At 38.0% G+C, this 21,449-nt stretch overlaps 1 protein-coding gene across 3 annotated transcripts in view; it reads right to left on the bottom strand.

Moving 5' to 3' along the window:
• The window catches only part of DNAJC13 (DnaJ heat shock protein family (Hsp40) member C13), a 54,778-nt gene that overhangs the window by 26,675 nt on the left and 6,654 nt on the right, over window positions 1-21,449 (bottom strand). For 2 of the 3 annotated variants that reach the window (XR_010069875.1, XM_063325306.1), the window contains exons 2-23: window positions 21,152-21,232; window positions 16,686-16,761; window positions 16,059-16,208; window positions 15,665-15,706; window positions 14,358-14,558; window positions 13,059-13,265; window positions 12,873-12,968; window positions 12,646-12,737; window positions 11,670-11,836; window positions 11,506-11,585; window positions 11,257-11,426; window positions 10,297-10,396; window positions 9,950-10,057; window positions 9,234-9,389; window positions 8,432-8,488; window positions 7,001-7,122; window positions 5,737-5,812; window positions 4,605-4,700; window positions 4,310-4,453; window positions 3,153-3,167; window positions 2,559-2,641; window positions 1,032-1,185 (exon numbers count right to left, since the gene is read on the bottom strand). Coding sequence is in view for 2 of the 3 variants with exons in the window: in XM_063325306.1 (XP_063181376.1) it covers window positions 1,032-1,185; window positions 2,559-2,641; window positions 3,153-3,167; window positions 4,310-4,453; window positions 4,605-4,700; window positions 5,737-5,812; window positions 7,001-7,122; window positions 8,432-8,488; window positions 9,234-9,389; window positions 9,950-10,057; window positions 10,297-10,396; window positions 11,257-11,426; window positions 11,506-11,585; window positions 11,670-11,836; window positions 12,646-12,737; window positions 12,873-12,968; window positions 13,059-13,265; window positions 14,358-14,558; window positions 15,665-15,706; window positions 16,059-16,208; window positions 16,686-16,761; window positions 21,152-21,219 (2,460 nt within the window). In the remaining variant the exon portion in view is untranslated. The remainder of the gene's footprint in view (window positions 1-1,031; window positions 1,186-2,558; window positions 2,642-3,152; window positions 3,168-4,309; window positions 4,454-4,604; window positions 4,701-5,736; window positions 5,813-7,000; window positions 7,123-8,431; window positions 8,489-9,233; window positions 9,390-9,949; window positions 10,058-10,296; window positions 10,397-11,256; window positions 11,427-11,505; window positions 11,586-11,669; window positions 11,837-12,645; window positions 12,738-12,872; window positions 12,969-13,058; window positions 13,266-14,357; window positions 14,559-15,664; window positions 15,707-16,058; window positions 16,209-16,685; window positions 16,762-21,151; window positions 21,233-21,449) is intronic. The other variant, XM_063325307.1, reaches the window with a different exon arrangement.

Genomic DNA, 21,449 nt, shown 5'->3' with positions numbered 1-21,449 from the left:
CTTTCTCCTAAAGCGTTAGCCTGATGTCTTGCAATCCCTTAGTTGGCTATTCTGGCAAATCCAAATAATTCCTCAAAAGCATCAGTGTACTCTTGTTTCACTTGTCCTCTACTCGAATTTCAACTAGAAAGTTGTACTGTGACAAGGATAGCATTGGGAATATCTAAGAATATCTTACAGTTGAATTCAAGTGTGGCCTTGCTTTGCTTCGTTACACATTAACTAAAACCGTGTGGAACCATAACAATACTGGAGATAAGAGTAAAGTACATGAAGTGTCTATTAAACACATTACTTGAAAACACCTTGCAAGGTGTTTCAAGAAAGCCAATTAAGACCATATCAACTGCTTTGCAGAAGTCTGAAATGTTATTTTGACTTTAGGTGCTGCTGTTCCTAGAACGTGAAAGCAGTATCCTCAATCTATAATTTACAGAGCAGCATGATTTTAGCCACATAACCTATTCATGGTTTGGCAACCCAGTATTTAATGGCCTTAGGATCACTGAGACACAATGGAAATAGAGACAAGGAAATTGCTATCACAAAGATGTAACTTGTGAAACTACCCAAAATAAGTCTGATGGAGCACATTCAAGAGCTATGACTTATCTTGACAACAACGTAATACCGACTCTTCTCTTTTCCTCTTAACACAATAATACATCAAGGGTTCCTTCTGATCAGTGTTTCATCTCTACAGTGCTATCTGTCAGGCTGAAAAGGTTTCAGTTTTGCAGAGTGACATGAGAGAATAATGCCTATCCACAGACTCAAGCCTTAGCAGTTTATTCCAGAACCCCCAAAAGAACTCTAGTTTGCAGTCAGGGATTGTCAACACAAGATTTACTCACGTAGTTAGACACGGAAAAGTGTCATTTTAAGTAGAGTTTGTTTTTTGTTTGTTTTTAATTTTGTTTGTTTGGGGTTTTGTTTTTGGTTTTTCTGGTTTTTTTTTGTTTTTTGTTTTTTGTTTTTTTTTTTTTTTTTTTTTTAAACACATGCACTTTCTCTTACAGTAGTTCATTTACCTCAAACTCCTGATGGTTCCAAGAGATAACATTAGCACTACCAAGTTCTCTGTCAATATTAAATGCTCTCATCTCGGACTCAAGAGTATCTCTTAGTTCTTCCCGTGTTTTGAAGTTCCAAATCAAGTTTGATCGAGCATGATCCTGAAGAAATCTAAGAAAGAAGTTACATATTTTAAACCAACTCAAACACTACTTGAAAGGCAGACAAGAGTCAGCTGGTAAGCTAGAGAAGATCAGCATTAGTGAACCTTAATTAGAAGGTACTGAGTAGTGGTCTCTAGTTTGTTTTACGGTTGTTCGCTTGTGTAGTGTTTCCACAGCTATGCAGGTCAGCATGGACTGCTGTCATCCCTTTTCACTCAATTTATTATCTGCATATAGTTGATCAACAGGAGATTGCAAGCTATTCACCATATCTGCCAGTAAGGGCTACAAGTGAACAACAACCCAGGGCAGCAGATATGCACATACCAAGTGTATGCTTCCAATACAAAACGTAGTTCATGCAGGAAAATAGAAGTTGATGTCTCAAGTGTCACAAGACAGTCAGAGGACATTCTTCAGTGATAGTTACAAAACAGCATTTGGATCCAGAAACTGGCTGAGAGCAGTCCTTTAATACTCAAAGCTTATGAGTATGCAAATCTTCCCTTCATGCAACAGTCGTGCAGAATGACTATATTTGACCTTTAGAAACATTAAGCACTGAATCAAACGCTTAAGTTTAAGGAATTTCCCCAAGCTTGTTGTCATAGTTTGTTCAACAGCCAAGCTTTGTTAGCCTATTTAACATAACACCCCTAGCCAAAGTAAAGTGATAATCTTTTTTCAGATGGAGGCCCCTCTGTTGTAAACTTTGACAGTTATAAGAACTCGCCGTTAATCAAGCTGCATTTAGGACCTCTGGCACTATTTGAAATCCAGTATCCAAGTGTTTTCTCTTTGACTGCCTTAAGCTCATTTTTATTCCAATTCAAGTTCATGGAATCATAGAATGGTTTAGGTCAGAAAGGGTCTTGGGCAGACCTTCCTCTAGACGCAGCTACTCAAGGCCCCATCCAACCTGACCTTGAACACCTCCAGAGATGGGGCATCCACAACTTCCCTGGGCAACCTGTTCCAGTGTCTCACCACCCCAACAGTGAAAACATCTTGAGTAGCTTACAGGTTGATGCAAACACACTACAATGCTTTCCAGCGCTGCTTTGCCTAACCTTCATCATCATGGAGATCTGCACCTGCAGTTTGTTGCTCACTCTTCCTTTTGATTCAAGGGTAAAAAAAGATGTAGCTTGATAACACTTGAGAAGCTTTCTAAATTCCCCCCTTTACTAAACACAATCTAAATCCTTAAGTATACCTTAGAATTTAATTTTTCATAGATTTCTGTTACCAAGCACTTGCACTGTTTGAAGGCAAGCAGAAACTGGAATCAAGCCACAGCAACTCAGAAAATATTAACAAAAATATCCAGCCAAGTAATAACTTGTATCACAGATCATCATATTAGTCTTCAGTTTTTACCTGTAATAGAAGAGATCCCAGTTTGCTTCTATTTTTATTCTTTGGCGTCGTTTCCTTAGTATGACTGGCTTTTGTATAATGTTCTGCAAAAGAGCCAAGTTTAAGAAGTTAATAGAAACAGATACTCCCCATTTTCCCTTTTTAAAATAGAAAGCTGGGGTTTTTTTATTCCTTCAAAAGCCACACCAAGTTAAGTCTCATTAATAATGTCTCCTTTTCTAGAAAGTAGTAGCAACAGACTTTCACAAGTGTTATTTACACAAAGTTAAATAACGCCAGAGAAACTTTCAGCTGTTAAACAAGTCAATCATTTAGAAGCAAGTTAACCCTGAGGAAGGCTTAGTTCCCATCACCATAAGAACTCATCAGCTCCAAAGCTGATGGAGGGGAAAACGCACAACAAGAGTGCTTTACTCTTGAAAGGAAATAACTAGAGCAAGTCACAGAAATAAGTCACAAACTTAATTCAGCCATGGAAAGGTTCCCTAGTTTTGTCAAGCGTGAAATCAATGTTATAGTCTACATGAGGTACCACATGCAAGCAAAAGTCTGAGCAACATCATCCACACAAGTCGCAGAGATATACAGACTCACCATATTGTTTCTGTCCTGATTGTGATGGAAAATTGGAAGAAAAAGAAAAGGTACATTTAACAAGCCACAGCCACTGAAGTAATTCAAAGTGGTAACACCAAACTTGCTACTATCCTTTCCAAGCTACACTTGTATACATTTACTGTGAAATTTAACAGCTCAGAACTCCAGACAGAAAAATGATTGTTTAAACTCAGTATCTACACAAGATGTTTAGAGTGCAATTTGCCCCTGACCACCATTTTCCACATTTCTCCGTTAATACTTTGTTTTGAACTTAGTTCACCATTTATTCCAGAAATACTACCTGACAAAATTCTGCACCGCAGTCCACAAACTTGAGCTAGACTTTACAAAGTTAAGGTTTTCCTAAATTAAAGCTTATTATTATGTCAAATCAAGTACAAATATAGGCATTTTCAATACTCTGCATTGTTCTTTTCATCCTTCCTTGCATATATAACAACTTCTTTCATTTTCACAATGCAAGAAAACAAGCTTGGGAGACTAAAGAACGTTAATGGAAACATCTCGTGATTCAAGAAGTTTATCATACAGAACATGACAATAAAAAGAAAGGAAAAAGGAAACAACAGTAACAACCCAAGCAGTTGTTCTAACAGTCACATATAATTTCAGTCTTAACTGTGGTTTCATGTATTGTCTTGTGTTGCAATTTAAGCACTAAGATACCTACACTCAAGGTAATACTAAGCTTCTTCAAGCAGGTTCCATAACTAAAATACCACTAGCAGAAAGTGCACTAGCATAAAGACTATCCATAGTTTCATCCAAATGTAGTTTGAAGACTGGTTTTGGTATATTTCAAGGAATTTCCTGTTCTCTTGTATCTTGGAAGAGATGCACAGAAGCTGCAGTCCAATTTGATAAGTTTGGCTAAAGCAAGAACAAGCTAGAGCTTAATACATATGCTGAATGAATCCGTTTGCCTGCTTTACATTCTCCCTGGAACCCATTTCTAATCCAAGATGAAGATTAGTAAGAGGCAGAAAGTTTACTAAAAGAAGTAGAACTATGAAGTTTCTCACATTCCTGCACTTCTATTACTGTCAAAGTTCCCTCCAATTTCATAGAGGTGTAGGTGTTCCTCTACTCTTAGTCAAGTTGCTGCAAAAAAGACCTTCAAATACTTTTACCTCTTTTTGAGCTATGCCCATTCTGTCTCTCCAGTGCATCAAGACTAGATCCACCTTCTCTTTGGCAAATTTTTCAACTTCCTTTGCAGCTTTTCCAGCCAGTCTCTGCCACTCTGGCACTTTATTAAACTTGCCATACTGATCCTGCAGAATAAATCCTATTAGTTATTTGCAGTTGCAGGTCTATCAATACGTTTGATGCAGGTTAATGCAACAGTAAAGTGTCTGTATTAGAAAAGTCACTAAGACTGTACATCCATATAACAGAGGAAGTAAGACAGATACATTTACTTACAGTTGCAATTTTTAAGTTATCTCTAACATGCATCCTATCAGCATCTTTTTCAGGAACAGGATCAGCACTGTCAAGGTATGCCAGCAAACCTGGTGGCTAAAAACATTTAAAACCACTGTAAACACATATGCGGCTACTGGAATGGAAACCATCACATTAGGTAACAACATAATTTCTTTAAATTTGAGATTTCAAAACAGAATTTATATTCTACTCAAAAGCAAGTATGTAAAGCTACAGCAGCTTTTTGCTTTTATTTGTGAAATGCCACCATCCTTAACAGAACGACGATTCAATGGAGGCACATAATTAGCTTCAGTACAGCAGAGGTCTTGCCTATATCCCATTTCTTAAAGGAGCACTTAATGAAACTAATGAGCGCAAGAAGAAAAGAGTTGATCCCACAGCAATTGAGGGGGATAAATACTCTAACACTAGAATCCATCAATATCCTCCAATATGGACTAGACATTGCATGTGACATTAGAGGTGAGAGAGTCTCATTTGACTAAGCCTTCCGGAAGATAGTGATCAAGATCAAGACGGTTTGCTCTGCCAAAAATGAAGGAACTGCTATTTTGAATTTAAGAGTTAGTATTTTTCCAGATTTAGTAATTCCTTACAACACTGTTCTTTGAACTAGTTTCACTGAAGTAACTTAAGCAAGAACCTTTCAGGAGGCTGTAAGGGTGAAAGGATATGGCAAGTATCAGCTAATATATAAATTTAGCTATGTTATAAGCCAGCAAAGTTGGACTGGCATGAAAGCATAGACAGAACTGGTGCCTTAATTTTTTACTAGCACTATTAGAGAATACGTTTATTGCGTCTCTCACATTTTTGTCCTTTTAATAAAGAGAAAAAAGTCAGAGACCTTATTTTTAAGTTATGTGTCATACACCATTTTTAAAAGTGTCAGGAAAGTAACAGAATACTTTAAGAATCTGAGATATTTTGTAGTTGTCATCAATATCGTTCAAATAGCAGAAGCCAGACTGCTGATCTCCCAGGATAGACTTCCCCCTTGGAGGGGAAAGGGGATACATTTACTATATACGCTATCCCAAGTTTTCTAATACTACAGGCTTTCAGATTTTATTCTTTCCCTACTCCAGATCCCATGTTTACTCACCAAAATACGTTTCAACAAGTTCATAGCAGTTTTGTTCTCAGCTGTCCAGAGGCCAACCAAATGTCTACTTAACTGCCTGAAAAAGTTATTGAAATTAACAAACTGCAAGTTAGTATTTTAAACAGATTTTTAAACCACTAAACTGACACCCCTATCATGCTTGTGAAATGAAGATGAGCAAAAGCTTCGTGCTCTTGAGTGAGTAAGAGCACAAAGCACTACATTGTTCCAGTTCAAGTATAATGCTTAGCATGCTTTAGAGTGTGCCTTTAAAAAGTTCCAGTGAAGTTAGTGGAACAGTAGCTGCACATGCTTTTTGTTTAGAGCTCAGAAGAACACTTGAGCAATAGAGCAGAAACTAAACATCTAATGACCAAGTGTAAGTTTATCCAGTGAATCTTAAGTTACAGTTAAAATTAAGAGTCTAGAAGCCATCAAGAACTGTTAACTGTTCTACCTGAACCTCTTAACAGCAGTTATTGGCTACGAAAGCCTTTCTGGGAGCCTGCCTTCTACGCCAACTAACACTTTCTGCTAATATTTGTCACTAGGGTTCTACTGCACTGAACTGAAGCATCGCTTGCAAGCGAATCATTAGTAGCTCCAAACAGAACTAGTATGACAGAAGGTTTCACACTAGCTCTCTCCTGCGTGACATACAGTGGCAACAAGTTCCACTTGTCGCTACATTGCTTAGCAAGTCTAAGTGCTTCAGGACCATGCACTTAAAACTTGTATAATCTTGTATTTGGGTATAAATAATTCCACTATCACTCATCTTCCTCAGCACACCCTCAGGCCCATTCTCAAGAGCTCACAAGTTCTACTGACTGCTGAATTCATGGAATGATTTCTATATGAGGAGACTTCTCTCAGAGGGGATGGGTGACCCTAACTGCAAGATGTCTGAGGTGCGTACACCAGGATTTATGCAGTTGTATAAAGTAAAACCTTTCTACAAGTTCCAGACATTTTACTTGCCTTTTTTTTCCCTGAATGTTTTCAGGAAAAAAAATAGTATCAAAACTTAAGCCTTTAATGAGTAACAAACCCAAGTCCCATTTTGGCAAAAAAAATAATCAAAGATTTATTAAGTGGCTGCAGACTCAGCTGAAACTTGCTCTACTCAAACATACCAGCTACTAAAGAAAATATTCTCCAAAAGAACTGCAAGTTTTCATCCCTGACGTCCCAATGTTTCTAATGTTAGTGAGGCCATTACTTAGACTTTTGTAGCATAATATATCAAGTGAGACTGACATACCTATTTGTAAGCATCCTCTGATCTGTGCTTATTGTAAACATAGCAGTGTGCAAGTGACGAGGTAAGGCACCTTCACTGAGGGCAAGATCTTGCATTTTGGTAGCAATCTCTTTGTCTCCTTCCTTTGGAAACAGGGCAAGATGATTACTAAAGAAAGAATCTTAGTTAAGCTGCTTTTATCTCAGTCTACAGTTCCAAGGCCTTTTTGACCATCAATTATGTCAACTAATATACAAAAGCCAGAAGCTATAGTATGACGGGCTTTAACTGCAAGTTCTCAACAGCAACTGATCAAAGCTGTAGTAATGCCATGGACCACATAATTTGTAGTTATATCCATGAGGACGGTAACTGGATAGGATAAGATGCATGTCTCCCATCACAGATCAGGAAGCTGGTAGTACATTCGTAAGTACCATTTCCACGCTGCAATTGCAAGTTAGGGTTAATCTAAGAATAACAGCCACAAGTAGTTGCTTGTGGCTTGACTTTGGTCAACAGTAACTATTTAAGAATAACTGGTGCTGTTCGGTTTAGTCAGCCACATGGATGAGTCACGTGAGACTGTCACTCAGTCAAGATGCATTAGTTGCAATGAATAATTAAGAAAAAGCTTCCGCGGCATTTTTACTTGCCCATGTCCACTATAGTTCAAGTGACAGGAGTTGTAATAAACAGCATAACTTTCAGCTAATGTTATCAAGTATATCAATGGAAACTTGCTGATTTATAATACCTCTATTTCAAGTGTTCATTCACTTCCATTCCAAGAAAGTACTAGATGCATTTCAGATGCATAAGCCATTGTGACACAATGAGGCACTAACTTAAGCCCTGAATTTTATCACAGAAAGTGTCGAGAATCAGTTAGCAATGTCACCCCGCAACAATCATGAGCAGCCCTTGAGAAGTATGACTCGGCCCATACATCATGTGGTATGGAAACTAACAAAGCCAAGACATCCTTTGTTGAAACAGAAAGAGCAAGAACAGAGGCTGACATCACTAGTCTGCTCTGCCTGCTAATCCCAGTCCCATTCCAACTGGCAATGCATCCCAGGAAATATGGCCTCTTCTCCTTGAGAGACCCTCTTTAACATGCAGAAGTCCGGTGGCTCTGAGGTATGTGACTGAGCTACATACAACATTAACAGCCAAATCTTGACTGCAGTAGGAAAACATGCAAGGCACTACCTGATATCCCGACTCACATGCCTTCCAAACCCCCAAGTGTAAGATAAAGCAAGCTGCTATATTAAACCACCCACAATTAAGCAGGTGTTCTGGTCCTCAGCTTCCCCCTTACACCACCCTCCCCCGCCGCCAAAGAGAAGCTAATATAACAGACTTCTATTGGTAAGCAACTGCACTTCCAAATTAGACAATACACATTTAGAATGCTATCCCAGGTAACACTGATAAAAATCTCACCTCTATTATTGCCTTCATTACCAAACCTGCTCCTTTGACAATTGCCATGGAAGGGTGCTAAAACAGAACAACAAAAGAATTATCCAAGTGCAAAATTTGAAGATTGGATCACCTGTGCTTCAGCTTCTTTAACTCATCTACATGGATGTTCTACCTCCAGTTCTGGGCAAAAGTTAATATTTGGTTTGTGAAAGCCAGCACCAGGAAGTGTTCCTATCTTATACCTTTAAGCAAGAACCTCTCATGCGACTATCAGATGGACTTCTTGGCACTAAAGAGCAGTATATACCAGAGAAGCTGCAATAACGCTAAAAACTGATGCAAACTGACACCAACCAAGAAGCAGAAGAGCATACTGTTTTTGCAGAGAGAAAGCATTGACATTTTAGCAAAAAATCCTAGAATTCTTACAGGTTTGCTACTGAAGAGGAAGCTACTCTTGTTTTGTAACTATTAACACTCATTTACTGAGAAACAAAAAGGTGACAGATTCTCCAAAGAGAGGAAGATCCATGCGTCTGATGCATCTAGCTTAATATTATTAACTAGTGTTTCTAGAAACCAGTCTCAGACAGTCTATTCTACAGCGATTTGGCATATCATTCATTATAGAACACCAACCTCAAGCTGTTAGCTGAAGGGAAAGCAATAAGTCACTAAAAAACTCACCACGGTAGAAAAAGTTTAGATACATTAACCAGCTGAACAGTAGACAGATTTGTCTTTCAGGAGAAGGAAAAGTTCCTGTTCACTGACTACCCAAGGCCTCTAATAATAAAAATAAAAAATTATGAAATCTTACCTGAAAGAGCTTAAATAGTGTTCTTCCATTAGATGCCACCATTTCCAACAACATGTCAAACTGCTGCCCCTCAGTAGTCTCACTATATGGAGCACACAGGGCAAATGTCAGGAAGTCCAAAAGTGAACTAATTACTAGGGCACCCGTCCCATGATCCTGAAATTAGTAAGACAGGTATTTAACACAGATACAGTGTTTCTCCCCTGCCTGAGAGTATTCATGCAAGTTTTAATCAGTACTTATGATGCTGAAGATGCCCTTCCCTGTCATACCATGAAAATAGTCTGCAACCAAAAATTTCAAGTTTAATATATGCCATTACCCCAAGTATGGCAACATTCTGGTAAAGCATTGGCTCCTAGAGCATATTAGAGACTCACAACCTCATATATTGGTGTGCTGCAAATTACTTTTTCTAGATTTAATCCCATAAATACCAGTTTCCTTTTAGTTTAAGGGAACACCCAGTTTCCATATTAAACATGCAAACATTCATTGCATGACACTCAAGTTCTGCACTAAAGACAGCTACATTCTAAGTTGTCAAGATCCAAACCTATTTAGAACAAACCTATTCCGTGCTAGATATAGCTGTATTTTCTGCACTTCCATTGCAGGTACAGATACATTCAAAGATATATGCAAGTATGACAGAAGTGTTTTCATAGCAATTAGGAAAGGCACTTAAAACTATTTGTTTTCAAAACTTGACTTACCACATGGGAATTGAATTTCTCTAGTAGATTTTCTAGAAACTTCTTTGAAGAAAGAAGGGAAGCTTTGTTCAGCTGCTCCTGCCTCAAATCATAGTCATCATGCATGGGCTATAAGAAAAAAAAATTCACTATGCAGTCAGATTTCTACCCTCAGTTCTTAACAGCTGTAGTCCAAAAGCCACACTCTGAACCCATAAAAAGCAAATCCTACTTCAAGTTCAGCAGTACCACAAGTTATTTCATGTTTGAGCACACTGCAAGTTGAAGGGCAGTCCCTGTTTCTACGTCTTTCAGTAGGCTGAAGTTCACACGTTCCAAAGTGAAAGAATCTGCAATTTAATACTTACACACATAAGAGCACAAAGCATGTCAATAGAGGCATGGGTTACTCCATCATTGTTCCTTTTGAGGGCTTTCACAACCTTCACTCCTAATCGTTCTCGAAATCTTTTGAAAGGAAAGCAAAACCACCAAGATTAGAGAGGAAACAGACATCTTAAAACCAAGATAAAAGTCCAGCTGGGGACCAAAAGTGTCCTGCTCCTATCACATTTGACAAGCCATTGTCATTTACATAAATTTGAGATTCCTTGGTAGGAAAACATTAATATTGATTTCACTGTTAACAATATACTGAGAGCGCGTTCATCAAAACAAAGACATATTTCAGTAGTTACAGGACAGTGATAGTACAGGACACTATTCACACAGAATGTGAACTTTATAAAGGTCTCAAACTAAGTGTATATGTTAATTTTTGCATCATTCAGTTGACCCATAGTACAGAGTCAGAAATATTCCAAAGAAATTTTCATTTTCAGAAGAACATTGGGCAGTTTTTCTGCTTCCTTATGTTATTCAATTAAGACACAAACTCTGATCAGCCTGTACTTACTGTAGGAGTATAACTCAACTTCCTAACATCAAGTTTTATCTTGTGTGGAACTGAAGATAGCAGTGGCATAAACATAATTTAAGAACGAAGAGTTGCCTACTTCAAGGACAGACGAAGGTACAATTTAGAAGTTTTTCCACTAGGAAAAATATTAAACTATGTTTGACTCAAGGCAGAGAGTATTTAGCAAGGGAACAACCAACTTTACATACTAATGAACATTTGGGATTTCTCAATTTATATTAAAGCCTGGTGACAACTTTATACTACTGGAAGCAATCATGTCCAGAGTTGGCCACTCTTCAGAAGCAAGGCTTAACTCCAACTCTCAGTTTTAAAGATAAGACATCATCAAAAGCTCAAGAACTGTTTTCACCTAGTACTTCCAAGCTTGAAGAGACATCTCACTTACTTTGGAAGCTGAGTAAAGGCAAGGAAGCCCGCTTTTGAAGCCACTAGTCGTCTTACTGCTTGGAACTGGCTTTCAAGCTCTGCATTAGATGCTGCAATATCTCCCTCTTGAGAGAGTAATGCTGTTATGGCATTATTAATGAGTTTCTCCTTGTTTTCTGAGAACAGACCCTGGTTAGGAAATAACAGTTATTAATATCTTTATGCATTAACAACATCTTAACAGGATGGTCAGAGGATTTATTCTTACATCTTGCGTAACTGCATGTAGTACCCCACTGTAGGAAATGTTAGCATTGAACCTGAACACAGCATCTGCAAAGTTACCATCTGGAAGAAGACATAACAAAAGTTAAATGCACAGTACCTGACTAAATAAAGCACTACAAAACCATGTAATAAGCATTAGCTTACTTGGAGGAGCAGCCAAAAACCTCAGATGAAGGCTCTCTACTTCTTCATCTACAGGCATACTGAGTAATCCCCAACGCTGGCCTTTGTGTGTAGAAGTCATTTTCACACAGACATCTCTGTTACCAGAAGCTCTCACTCCATCCAACAAGCTAGCCAGGAGAGAATCTCTGGGTTGGGAGAAAGGCATACAAATACAATTTAGATCAGAAAAGCGATGCCAAAGAACCAAGTCATAAGAAAAATAGGGGGAAAAAAAAACAACCCAAGAACTGAATGAAAGGCAACAATACTTGGAATCTCTTACTAGCACTGGTGCTAACAGCTGCACCTCAAGAGGAGGTCACCAACTTTCAAGTGTTCCTTTATTCACTGTAAGAACAGAACTGTCTTACACCCAGTGTAGTCAGCTGCAGCTTTTCACTAAAGGGATCAACTCTAGATTATCTGTTAATGAGTTACACATGTTGCGAGCCAATTCACCCCTGTGCTTTATGCAAAACCTCACTTAGCAGGATTAGACTGCATTACAACTGCAAGTGCACTGAGGGACTATTTTGTTGGTTGTTTTAAATAGAATCAACTAAGACCATCTCAAGCAGACAGCTCAAGGGGTTTATAGCCTTCACATTTCCGTATCACTTAAATTGTGCTTTCTTTCCTTCTCTCAGATATACTGCTTAACCAAGTACAACATACACAGAACAACATTCCTTATGAGAAACAGGCTGTATCTAACTGTCCAAAACCCTTACGTGTTCATCAGAAAACTTCTGGAGAGATTTGCTTAAACTTGGTATGAAGGTAAAGGGGAGAGATTTAGACCCTGTAGTAAATCTTGATTTGTAAGTGGCAGACCACTACAATAGCAAGGCTTCAAGTTAACACTTCCAAGGGTCAGAGTTTATGGAAGCTGAGACTAGAAGCACTACAATGGCAACTTCCATTTGTATTTATAACCCACAGGAGCTTCAGTTACCTTTCTGTTGAAGAGTATTTCCGAATTTGTCCTTTGATAAATTCAATGGTAAAAAGCTGGGGGTTTTCACAGTCACAAACTATTGCAAATACCTAAAAAAGAAGAGATAAGCAGTTTATTTATCTACGCTATGAATTGAGGCCATCTTACGTATACTACCAGATTCCTACTATTATCTTTTAAAGCTTCTATTTGAAGAAGTGGTACTGAGCAAGATTGTCCCTTACCTCTCCTAAAGGTTTCAAAGTTGCAATGTTATAGGTAGCTGGATCCCGCTCAACTAAGCAAGCTTCTGTAAGTGCTAGTACTCTTTTCACAGGTTCCTTGGAGAAAAATAAAAAAGAGGCATGTTAGGGAAGAGAATTCTTAGCACTTAAGAGGAACCAAGTAAGTTCTGAGTTTAATACTCTTACCAAGTGCCTAGGTGTTATTTTTTGAACAACAAACTCTGCTAAAGATGTTACAGATTCATCACTGCTGTATTTTCCAAAGCGAAGATTCAAGTATTGCTCAAATTCTAGGGATTCTTTCCTTATCCGCAGAGAGATACCTATGAAGTTGCCAGCATGTTCTATTGCACTTTTGATAATTTCCTCCCTGTGCTCAGATGCAAACAGGTGCTGCAAGTTTTGACAAGAAAAAAAACAAACAGATGAAGAATAGGGCATAGCTCATGAAATCAGTTCCACAAATAATCCTCTACGCAACCGTAGAGAAACTTCTCAGCAGCTAGGCTTGCCTTTGCTAAGTGCGTAGTGTAAATAGAAGAGGTATTTATTACACAAGAGATCCACTATTAAGTTTACATTTCCCTTTGAAGAAAAAAAAAATAAATCTATAGCTGAAGGATACCCTGCTACACATTAGCATGCCATTAAAGTACAGGTCTGCATGACCTGCCTGTCCACTCTTGGCAACAGATCCTGACAGGCCGGCAGGAGTGAGGAGCCAGAGAACCAGTGGCAGCCCCAGCTGCTAACTGTAAAGGCTGCTATCCAGCCTTGCTAGGTTAGAGCAGCTACAGAGGACCAGTTATGTATTGCTAGTTTTACGCCAAAGAAAAGCATGCTGCAGTACAAAGTGGAAACCGTTATCTAGAGAGCAGAGTTCTATTTTGTTAGTAGTGACTGAGGTAACTATATTTACATTATTACCGTGAATTAATTCCTAAAGATCCATTTCAGCTGCTTCCAGTATAGTACACAGAAACCCTTTTAAGATTTTGAAACCAACATTACACTGCAGTATTTCCCAAGCAAAGCTGCTGAATATCAGATCACAGGGCTACAAAGGAAGCATCACCACTGATCGATTATTTCCATATAGAATCCCTCCATCAATTCGGTAGATTAGCAATACTGCCTGTCTCAATACTGCCTGTCACTTCTGTAACTTTGAGAAGTGTCATGAAATTCCATGTCTACACTGCATTCGTGTTCACTATCCAAATATAAATATCTGGATATTTTATGCTTTGTAGTTTTTTTAATCACACAACAGGCAAAAACACCTCCACACATTGCTTTCAAATGTTTTAACTAGTTTCCTACAGAAAAGAGGTTTTAAAACCTGTCCACAAGCCTTGAGGCTCAGCAGCTGGGTCCCAAAGATGCATATACTTGTATGCTCAAATTATGTTGAATCTTCATTATTAAATATGCAGCTATAAACATCCTAAGCACCATAGCAAGTTGTTTTGTTTTAGTACTTACCAATCTACTAAATCCTCCATAGAGGATACAGAAGCCTCCCTGGTAGCCAGTAATATCAACAAAGCCTTCAATGTTTCTGTAGTCATAGGAGCACAGGACTTTATTTGTTGCAGGATCAATTTGGTCAATACCTCCAGGAGTCACCTCCAGAATCACAGGTTTCCTCGTATCACTCCAGTGATGTTTATAGCAGTTATACCTCTGCAGGGAGAGCTACTTTTAAACATATACACACACTCCTTTACTACACAGCAATTGCTTTTTTCCTATCTAGTAGGCAGTGTGGGTATACAGTTCAAAAAAATTGTATCATCTCCCTTAATGCTCTTATCTATGTTAAGAACGCTATGAATCAAATGAAAGTAGCTGTCTACTGACAAGGAAGTCACAGCTTAAGCTATGCATTTTGAAGAAAGAACAGCAAACCCAAAACAGCCACCCCAAAAGGGAATAAGTTTCTCTTGCTGCAGAAGGTGGCCTACTCACAGACTATGTGCACTGAGGTTAGACAAGGAAATAGCTATTGCATCAGATGTTGTTATTCAACAAATCAAACTAAATTAAGGTAAATTTATCACTATACTGCAAATTTTTCGTCTTCTGCAGTCATATTCCATTACAAATAGACTTACTGAAATCAGCAAAAGAGTTAGAGGTCTGTTCTAAACTATAGTAAGATAAAAGAGGACCCCCATATTCCAGCAGTGTTACTATGCTCATCACTGAAGATTTATTCTGTGAATGTTTAAAGTTACTTCAAGTGCTATCTTCTGTGACCAGAAGACATAAAACCAAATACAAAGTCTAGCTTTGTATGTTGCCTTGCTCATTACTATATTACCAAGAGCCATTAAATTGCAGTCTTGTCTTTAATCTGACCTACACAAATCCTCTCAGGAAACAATATTCCCACATCAAGCGTTCAGGATGTTATGCAGAAAACTATTTAGAGTTAAAAAGTAACAAGCTGGAAGTAGTAAACATTGAATAATGAACCAAAGCTTATGTTTTCCTCTTCCTTCTCTCCAAATAAGCACTCCATGCGTCAGATCCCTTTATTTCAGCAGTCTCTGTACCACCATAAAGCTCAGGCCAAGTGAACAGAACTCAAATATTCTACTGTTGAAAAGCTTCCCATTGCTTTTGGACAAACTCTTAATTTTCTCTTCTCAAAGCAAGACTTCAGATCTAAATTTACAAAAGCTATTTTAGGTAGTGCATATAGCACAAGCATAACATACATGAACACAGCAGAAGTTTCTTTAGATCATTAAACTGCACATGATCCAGACAAGCCAGACACTTACCCGTCCTGTGATTTTCCCTTCTGAGAAGTCTGTCCTGAATCTCTGTTTTTAAAAAAGTTAACCGTGAATGAATGCAAACATGATAGCCAATCTATCCAGAAAGCCTACCTTTAAGATGATCCTGTTTTAAGGGACTTGAGCTAAGCCTCCTTGAGGACTCACCAGTCCACTGCAGTTTAATATATTCAGTATTTTTAGCTTTACTTGCTATTTAAGAATCATGCACTAGTTGCTGCAACTGATTGCTAGACAAAATACATTAATATAACAGCTCAAAAGACAACTTGCTTTCCTACTTTGCATGTAAGGAAAGAAAGCATAGTAAGCTACCACAAATGGTAATGATAACCACGTATTTACTGATTGCTTAAAGGAAAAAAAAAATAAATCTTACCAGTGCCTCTGTAAGGAGTTCTGTTCTGTGCTCTGTGGAAAACTTAAGAGTTTCAGACTTTTTTCCACTCCCTTTGCGAAAAGTGAGACTAAATTCTGTTCCTTGTCCTTTTCCAACAGGAGAAATACTACAGATATCTCCATAAGGCCACTAGACAATTGAAAGTAATTAGGTTATACTGTTAGTAATTTTAAAGCTACATCTCCTCTACTCAAAAACTCTTAGTACCTATAATAACTGTAATGAGACAATGCTACGTGACTGCTTTAGCTTGAGCTTCCTATTTGATACTCTGCGAAGTAAATAAGTGTCCCGACTCCCCTCAGGGACATAGCCTTACAGTGATCAAACTTAGCCCAGTTCATTCAGAACAGCACGCCCAAAAGCAAACTACTGCTTATTGGCCAGTAAAGACCAATTGCCTAAAAGTACAAAAACTACTGGGCATTTGTAGACTTAGGGAAGGCAACACCAGTTTTCTGTTACGTGCGCTTCTGTAGCAGCTGCTATACCTTCTGGTTTTGCTGAGATCTTGTCAGACTAGACAGTTTCTGAAGACTGGATGCCACTGTTCACTCTGGATAGTGAACATAAGTCAAATTAGCCCTGTTCAAAAATTATAGTTACCTGATTTGTAACTTCTAGCGTGTTGGGATTGTATGTGGTGATGGCATGGGTTCCAACTGAAAAGACTCGCTTATACCTAGAACATGGAATAATGTTAGTTTCTCCAGAAAAACCCTGTTGAACAGTAAAAACTATGTTAAGAAGCTATATACAAGTCAGTGCTAGGAAATGGATATGTAATTTTCTTCGAGTTGCTCGTTTGCAGTTTACCTTTATAACATGTTAAGCTCCTCTGTTCTAGATATCCATAAAACGGACATACAAGTTGTGCATATCTCGTCCTACATTTTTTGGTCCTGACTTACCCAACACTCTTGGAACTTGCACTGGAACTACCACACCAGAATAAATTCTAAAAAGACTAGACAGATAGGAAAAAAGATATTCCTGCAATATTCTAAAGCATCTGTCTGAAGCTGTCTCAGGTAACAGTCGTAACATGAAATAATCCAATTTACACACCAGGTCACAATACTGTAACAAGTCGAAGTGTTACTATGGCCAAACCTAATTTTCTTCACCTTAAGGAAAACTAAGATTACTAAACTCAGAAAGACTCGGATCACTGACGCTACAGATCAATATGCAGATAGTCATTGTACATTGATATTACCAATATTTTAACTGCCATAGTGCTTAAAGAACAGCTGTAGCAAGGTAGCTGCCTGCATTTCAGGCTTATCAGAAACAAGTGGCAGTGACCTAAAGCTAAGAAGTTTAGATGCATCAAGTGCAAAATGGAAGCCTTACCATGGTTTCACTTCCCAGACAATCTTCGCAGCATACCCTGAATCAAGTCTATATGTAGACATATATACATATTTTCGAATCAGAAAATTTGCAACATAACTAACGAGAGTTTGAAACAGCAGAGTATTACTAATCCCTTACTACTTGTACAAACTTCTTATTCTAGGGTACTTCTATCTGCAAACGGTCCTGCCCAGAAAGTCAACCAGAGACAGCTCTAGTAGCTATTCTTTGACCAAAGAAACAGGATCTGAACATGGATGCCTCTCTTGAACTTGAATCAAATGAAAATACTTTGGTTAGTTGTCCATCTTAAAACTGATTCAGTGTAGCAATTTAAGTTTCAGTTCTGAGTAAACTGTGGGTTTGCTAGGGAAAGAACAGGATAGGATCAAGCAGACAGCTGACTAACTAATCTGGATCCCTGCCATACTAGTCACTGTATCAGGAAGCAAGTCATTTCTCCCCTCTTTCTCTGCATTCCTGTGTTGCAGTCCCTTCTTCTCTCTCACTTGCCAGGTCTGCAGCACAAGCCATCATTTCTGTATAAGGTCAAACTTTGCATGGGCTTCAGATACATTCAGAGCTGCTGCCTCATGTTATTTGACTTCTCTCTCATAATAGCAAGGCCAAGACTACCTGTCTGACAGTCTCAAAAACTTCATTCCATACTACCTTCCATTATTATTCAAACAAACTGGTGCAAGTCCAACCCAGATGAGCCTATCTAGGAATTAAAGCAAGTGCTTACTTTGTTCAAAGCTTAGAGAAGTCTGTGATATTGAAGTGACCTGACACCTTAAAGATATGTGATCTATTTGAAAAGCCTGTTCATTTTCCTACATAGTTGAGTTTTCCTTATTTAAAATGCAGGTGAAGAGAAGTTGTAGTGATGAAGCAGAACTTTTGAAGTTACTCTGGCTGCTAACAATTCCACTATAATCGGCCTGCCAAGGAACACTCCAGTTCTTAGATCACAAGAAAATCGTTCGAACAAACCAACTGTTCCCTCTCCTCTTGTTGCATAATTCAGATAGGTATTCTGTCTTTTACATGATTTACAAGTAAGGTTTCTTTATGCTGTTCTAAAGAACTTAAACTTATCAGAAGTACTAAAACACTTTATTACTTGTTCAAGGTTGTTTAATCACGTAACATACCAAAGAGCTTCACAGTGCTTTCTGGCAGACTAAGGATCTGCAATGATCACACATAATTGAAGACCAGCTTCCAAACATTATAGCCCCTTTCTTTTCTCTCCTCATACTCAAGCCAGTATTTCAAGACCTAGGAAGCATATTTATTATCCAGCATACTTAATATGTAATGTGACAAGGAACACAAGAAAGAACAGCAGATTTACTGAGTTACCATTTCCTTCATCTCCTCTCCCTAGGCAAATTCAGAAGACTCAAGTCTTGTTGCACGAACAGAGGAGACTCAGAAGTCAGCTCTTACACACAGCCTAAACATACTCTTGTCCAGAACTTCACCTTTACACATGCAGAAAGGTATTTATACCTCCAGGCCTTGAAGACTTTACCATTAATTATCTGTCAAAACTACTCTGCAGTACAGTTTAATGTCGGGCTGTTTTGAGAAGAAGAATTAGAAGCAAATGTTCTCTCCCCAGGAAAAAAGCCCATTACCTATTCACTAGTTTCTTAGCAGCACTGTAAAGTCAGAAGTGGGTTTTTTTTGGTTTTTTTGGTTTTTTTTTTTTTTTTTAATAAGGATGAAACTGGTAGACAATTTTCATAGCACCACACTCAAGAGAAAGACAGTGTTCATTAATTTTACAGAATTACAGATCAACACTGGAGCATCATCAGCTGTACTACTAGAAAATAGTTTAACTGAGCACAGAGCTGATATTCAACAAAGTGACAAATCATATGGATAGTAAAAGTGATTCGGGTTCATTTCACACTAAACATTAAGTTACTGTTTGGCTGGTGGGGTTTTTTTTAATGTTACCCATAGATTATACTGAGAATGTATAACTATGAACTGAGTGGACTTAAGTATTTTTGAATAAGCTTACTAAAAGCCATATAAGCTTCTCCTGCAACATAACAAGAGGCAACTACTCACTAAATACTCCTTTCCCCTTCATTATGTGAAAAGTAAAGTGCCACCGAGTTTTTAAATTAAGCCTGTTTCAGACCTAGCTTGAAGTTAAGTCTACATAGTTTATCAGAGTGCTACCATCAAAGTTCAAGATCATGCTACACTAATTTCAACAGCTTGTAAAATGTATGAAAAAGCTTGTAACAGAAGTCATTGTGCAAGAGAAGCCATACAAGTTCTACGTATTTAATTTTCACTAAGTGGCTCAAATTGTATGCACACCAAATTTGCAGATATGCCACAGGAACTTCAGAGGAAAAGACTAGATATTTTATGTTGGGGAACAGACAGATCAAGAGGAACAATCTGTTCTAGTGTTCCATTCCAACATAGTATCTTATTATTACTAAAGAAAACTGTTTATTCACTCACACAAATCCAAATGCCTGGATCTTACGCCCAGTGCAACTCAATTTACACAAATACCAGCTAGAATTCTAATGAGGTAAAACTAAATATTAAACTATCTGTTTCAAGTCAATCAAAAATCTGTCTTGGGAAAGGAAAGATTTTGCCCTCAAACAGCTGCTCAGTTGACTCTGGACTCTGAACTACCCAAGGCTTTAATTTCTGCTGACAAAACGGCAGGGAGCTCTTTGATTAGACACTGAAGCAATCTTATGCTTCTTCAAAGCACAACCAAGAAAGACCTGTGTCTGCCACTCCTTCCAATCCCATCCTCCTTTCCTTCCCAGCATTCTTAACCTTTGATAGGAAGAATTCACAAATTATCTATCAGCAGATAGCAAAAAAAAAAAAAAAAGCCAGTTTCAACTTAATGATCAACAAACAGATTCAGACATCACCTCTCTGTATAATCATTTGAATAAAGCAATATTCATGCTCCTGAGGTGCAAACATAGTACCCTCTTTATTCTGTTGATGTTTAGGCAGCAAGGAAAAAATCCCAGTTCTGCAGCCCCACTATGCATGTGAAAAGGAACAATGGGCAAGGATACCAAAGAAAGTCCTATGAAGCTTCATAAAGTACATGCAACAGCTGACTTCAAACACAGTATAACAGACACCAGTTATGACAGCTTAATGGGTAGTTTTATTAGAAGTTCCCTAGCTTTTACAGACAGAAGCATCACTGAAAATCCATTTTTAGACCCAAGACCTCCATTAGGGATAGAAGTGTATTTCTAGTAACAGAAGTCTTCAAATAATCTCAGTTAGTAGTTTAACAGATAATCTATTACACAATGTGTTAAGTATATGTGTGGACTAGTGACCCTCATCTATTAAGGGTAGGACATTATTCCTCCAAGAACCTGTTCTGAGAAGAAATATTCCCACTTTAAAATTAGAGCACTATATAGTAAGTTCAAGAGACTGAGAATCGGAGTAAGTCAGGTGGTCTGTTTCAGAGCTACACTGAAGTGTGGAACACGTGCAGAGGAAGGGTAAGACACAATGTTTAAAATCCAAATTGACTACAGAAGATACATTCTGTTCAGAGACTGAGTAGCAGAGGCTTTTAGTTCAATTTTCATCTATCAATACAGGAACTATGCAGTTAAATCCAGTAATGGAGAGGAGAAATGTCACACAAAAAAAACCCAAACAAACTTTAAACTACTTACTTTCCCCTCCATGAATGTTTTGTCGTGTAGAAACAAGCAAGATCTCTGTTTTCTCTAATTACATTCATTCTGTGCCAAGACCTGAAAACAAAAGAGACATCCTGTTAGTACTCACTATTTTCATTTAAAAACAAAAATAATAAAAAAAATAAAATCAAAGATCGCTAATCATCAATATGCTTCAAGACAAAAAATACTTAGTTTTTAAACACTCAAGTAAGTGCTTTGTCAATTCCACACAAAAAAAGCATTAGGAATACTTTTGTTTATCAAACAATTCATGGACTAAGTTACACAT

This window comes from Chroicocephalus ridibundus, chromosome 2, assembly GCF_963924245.1.
Source record: "Chroicocephalus ridibundus chromosome 2, bChrRid1.1, whole genome shotgun sequence".
In the NCBI taxonomy this organism is placed as follows: domain Eukaryota; kingdom Metazoa; phylum Chordata; class Aves; order Charadriiformes; family Laridae; genus Chroicocephalus; species Chroicocephalus ridibundus.
The sequence above is the reverse complement of the archived record's forward strand: the minus strand, read 5'-3'. Positions and strand labels throughout refer to the sequence as shown.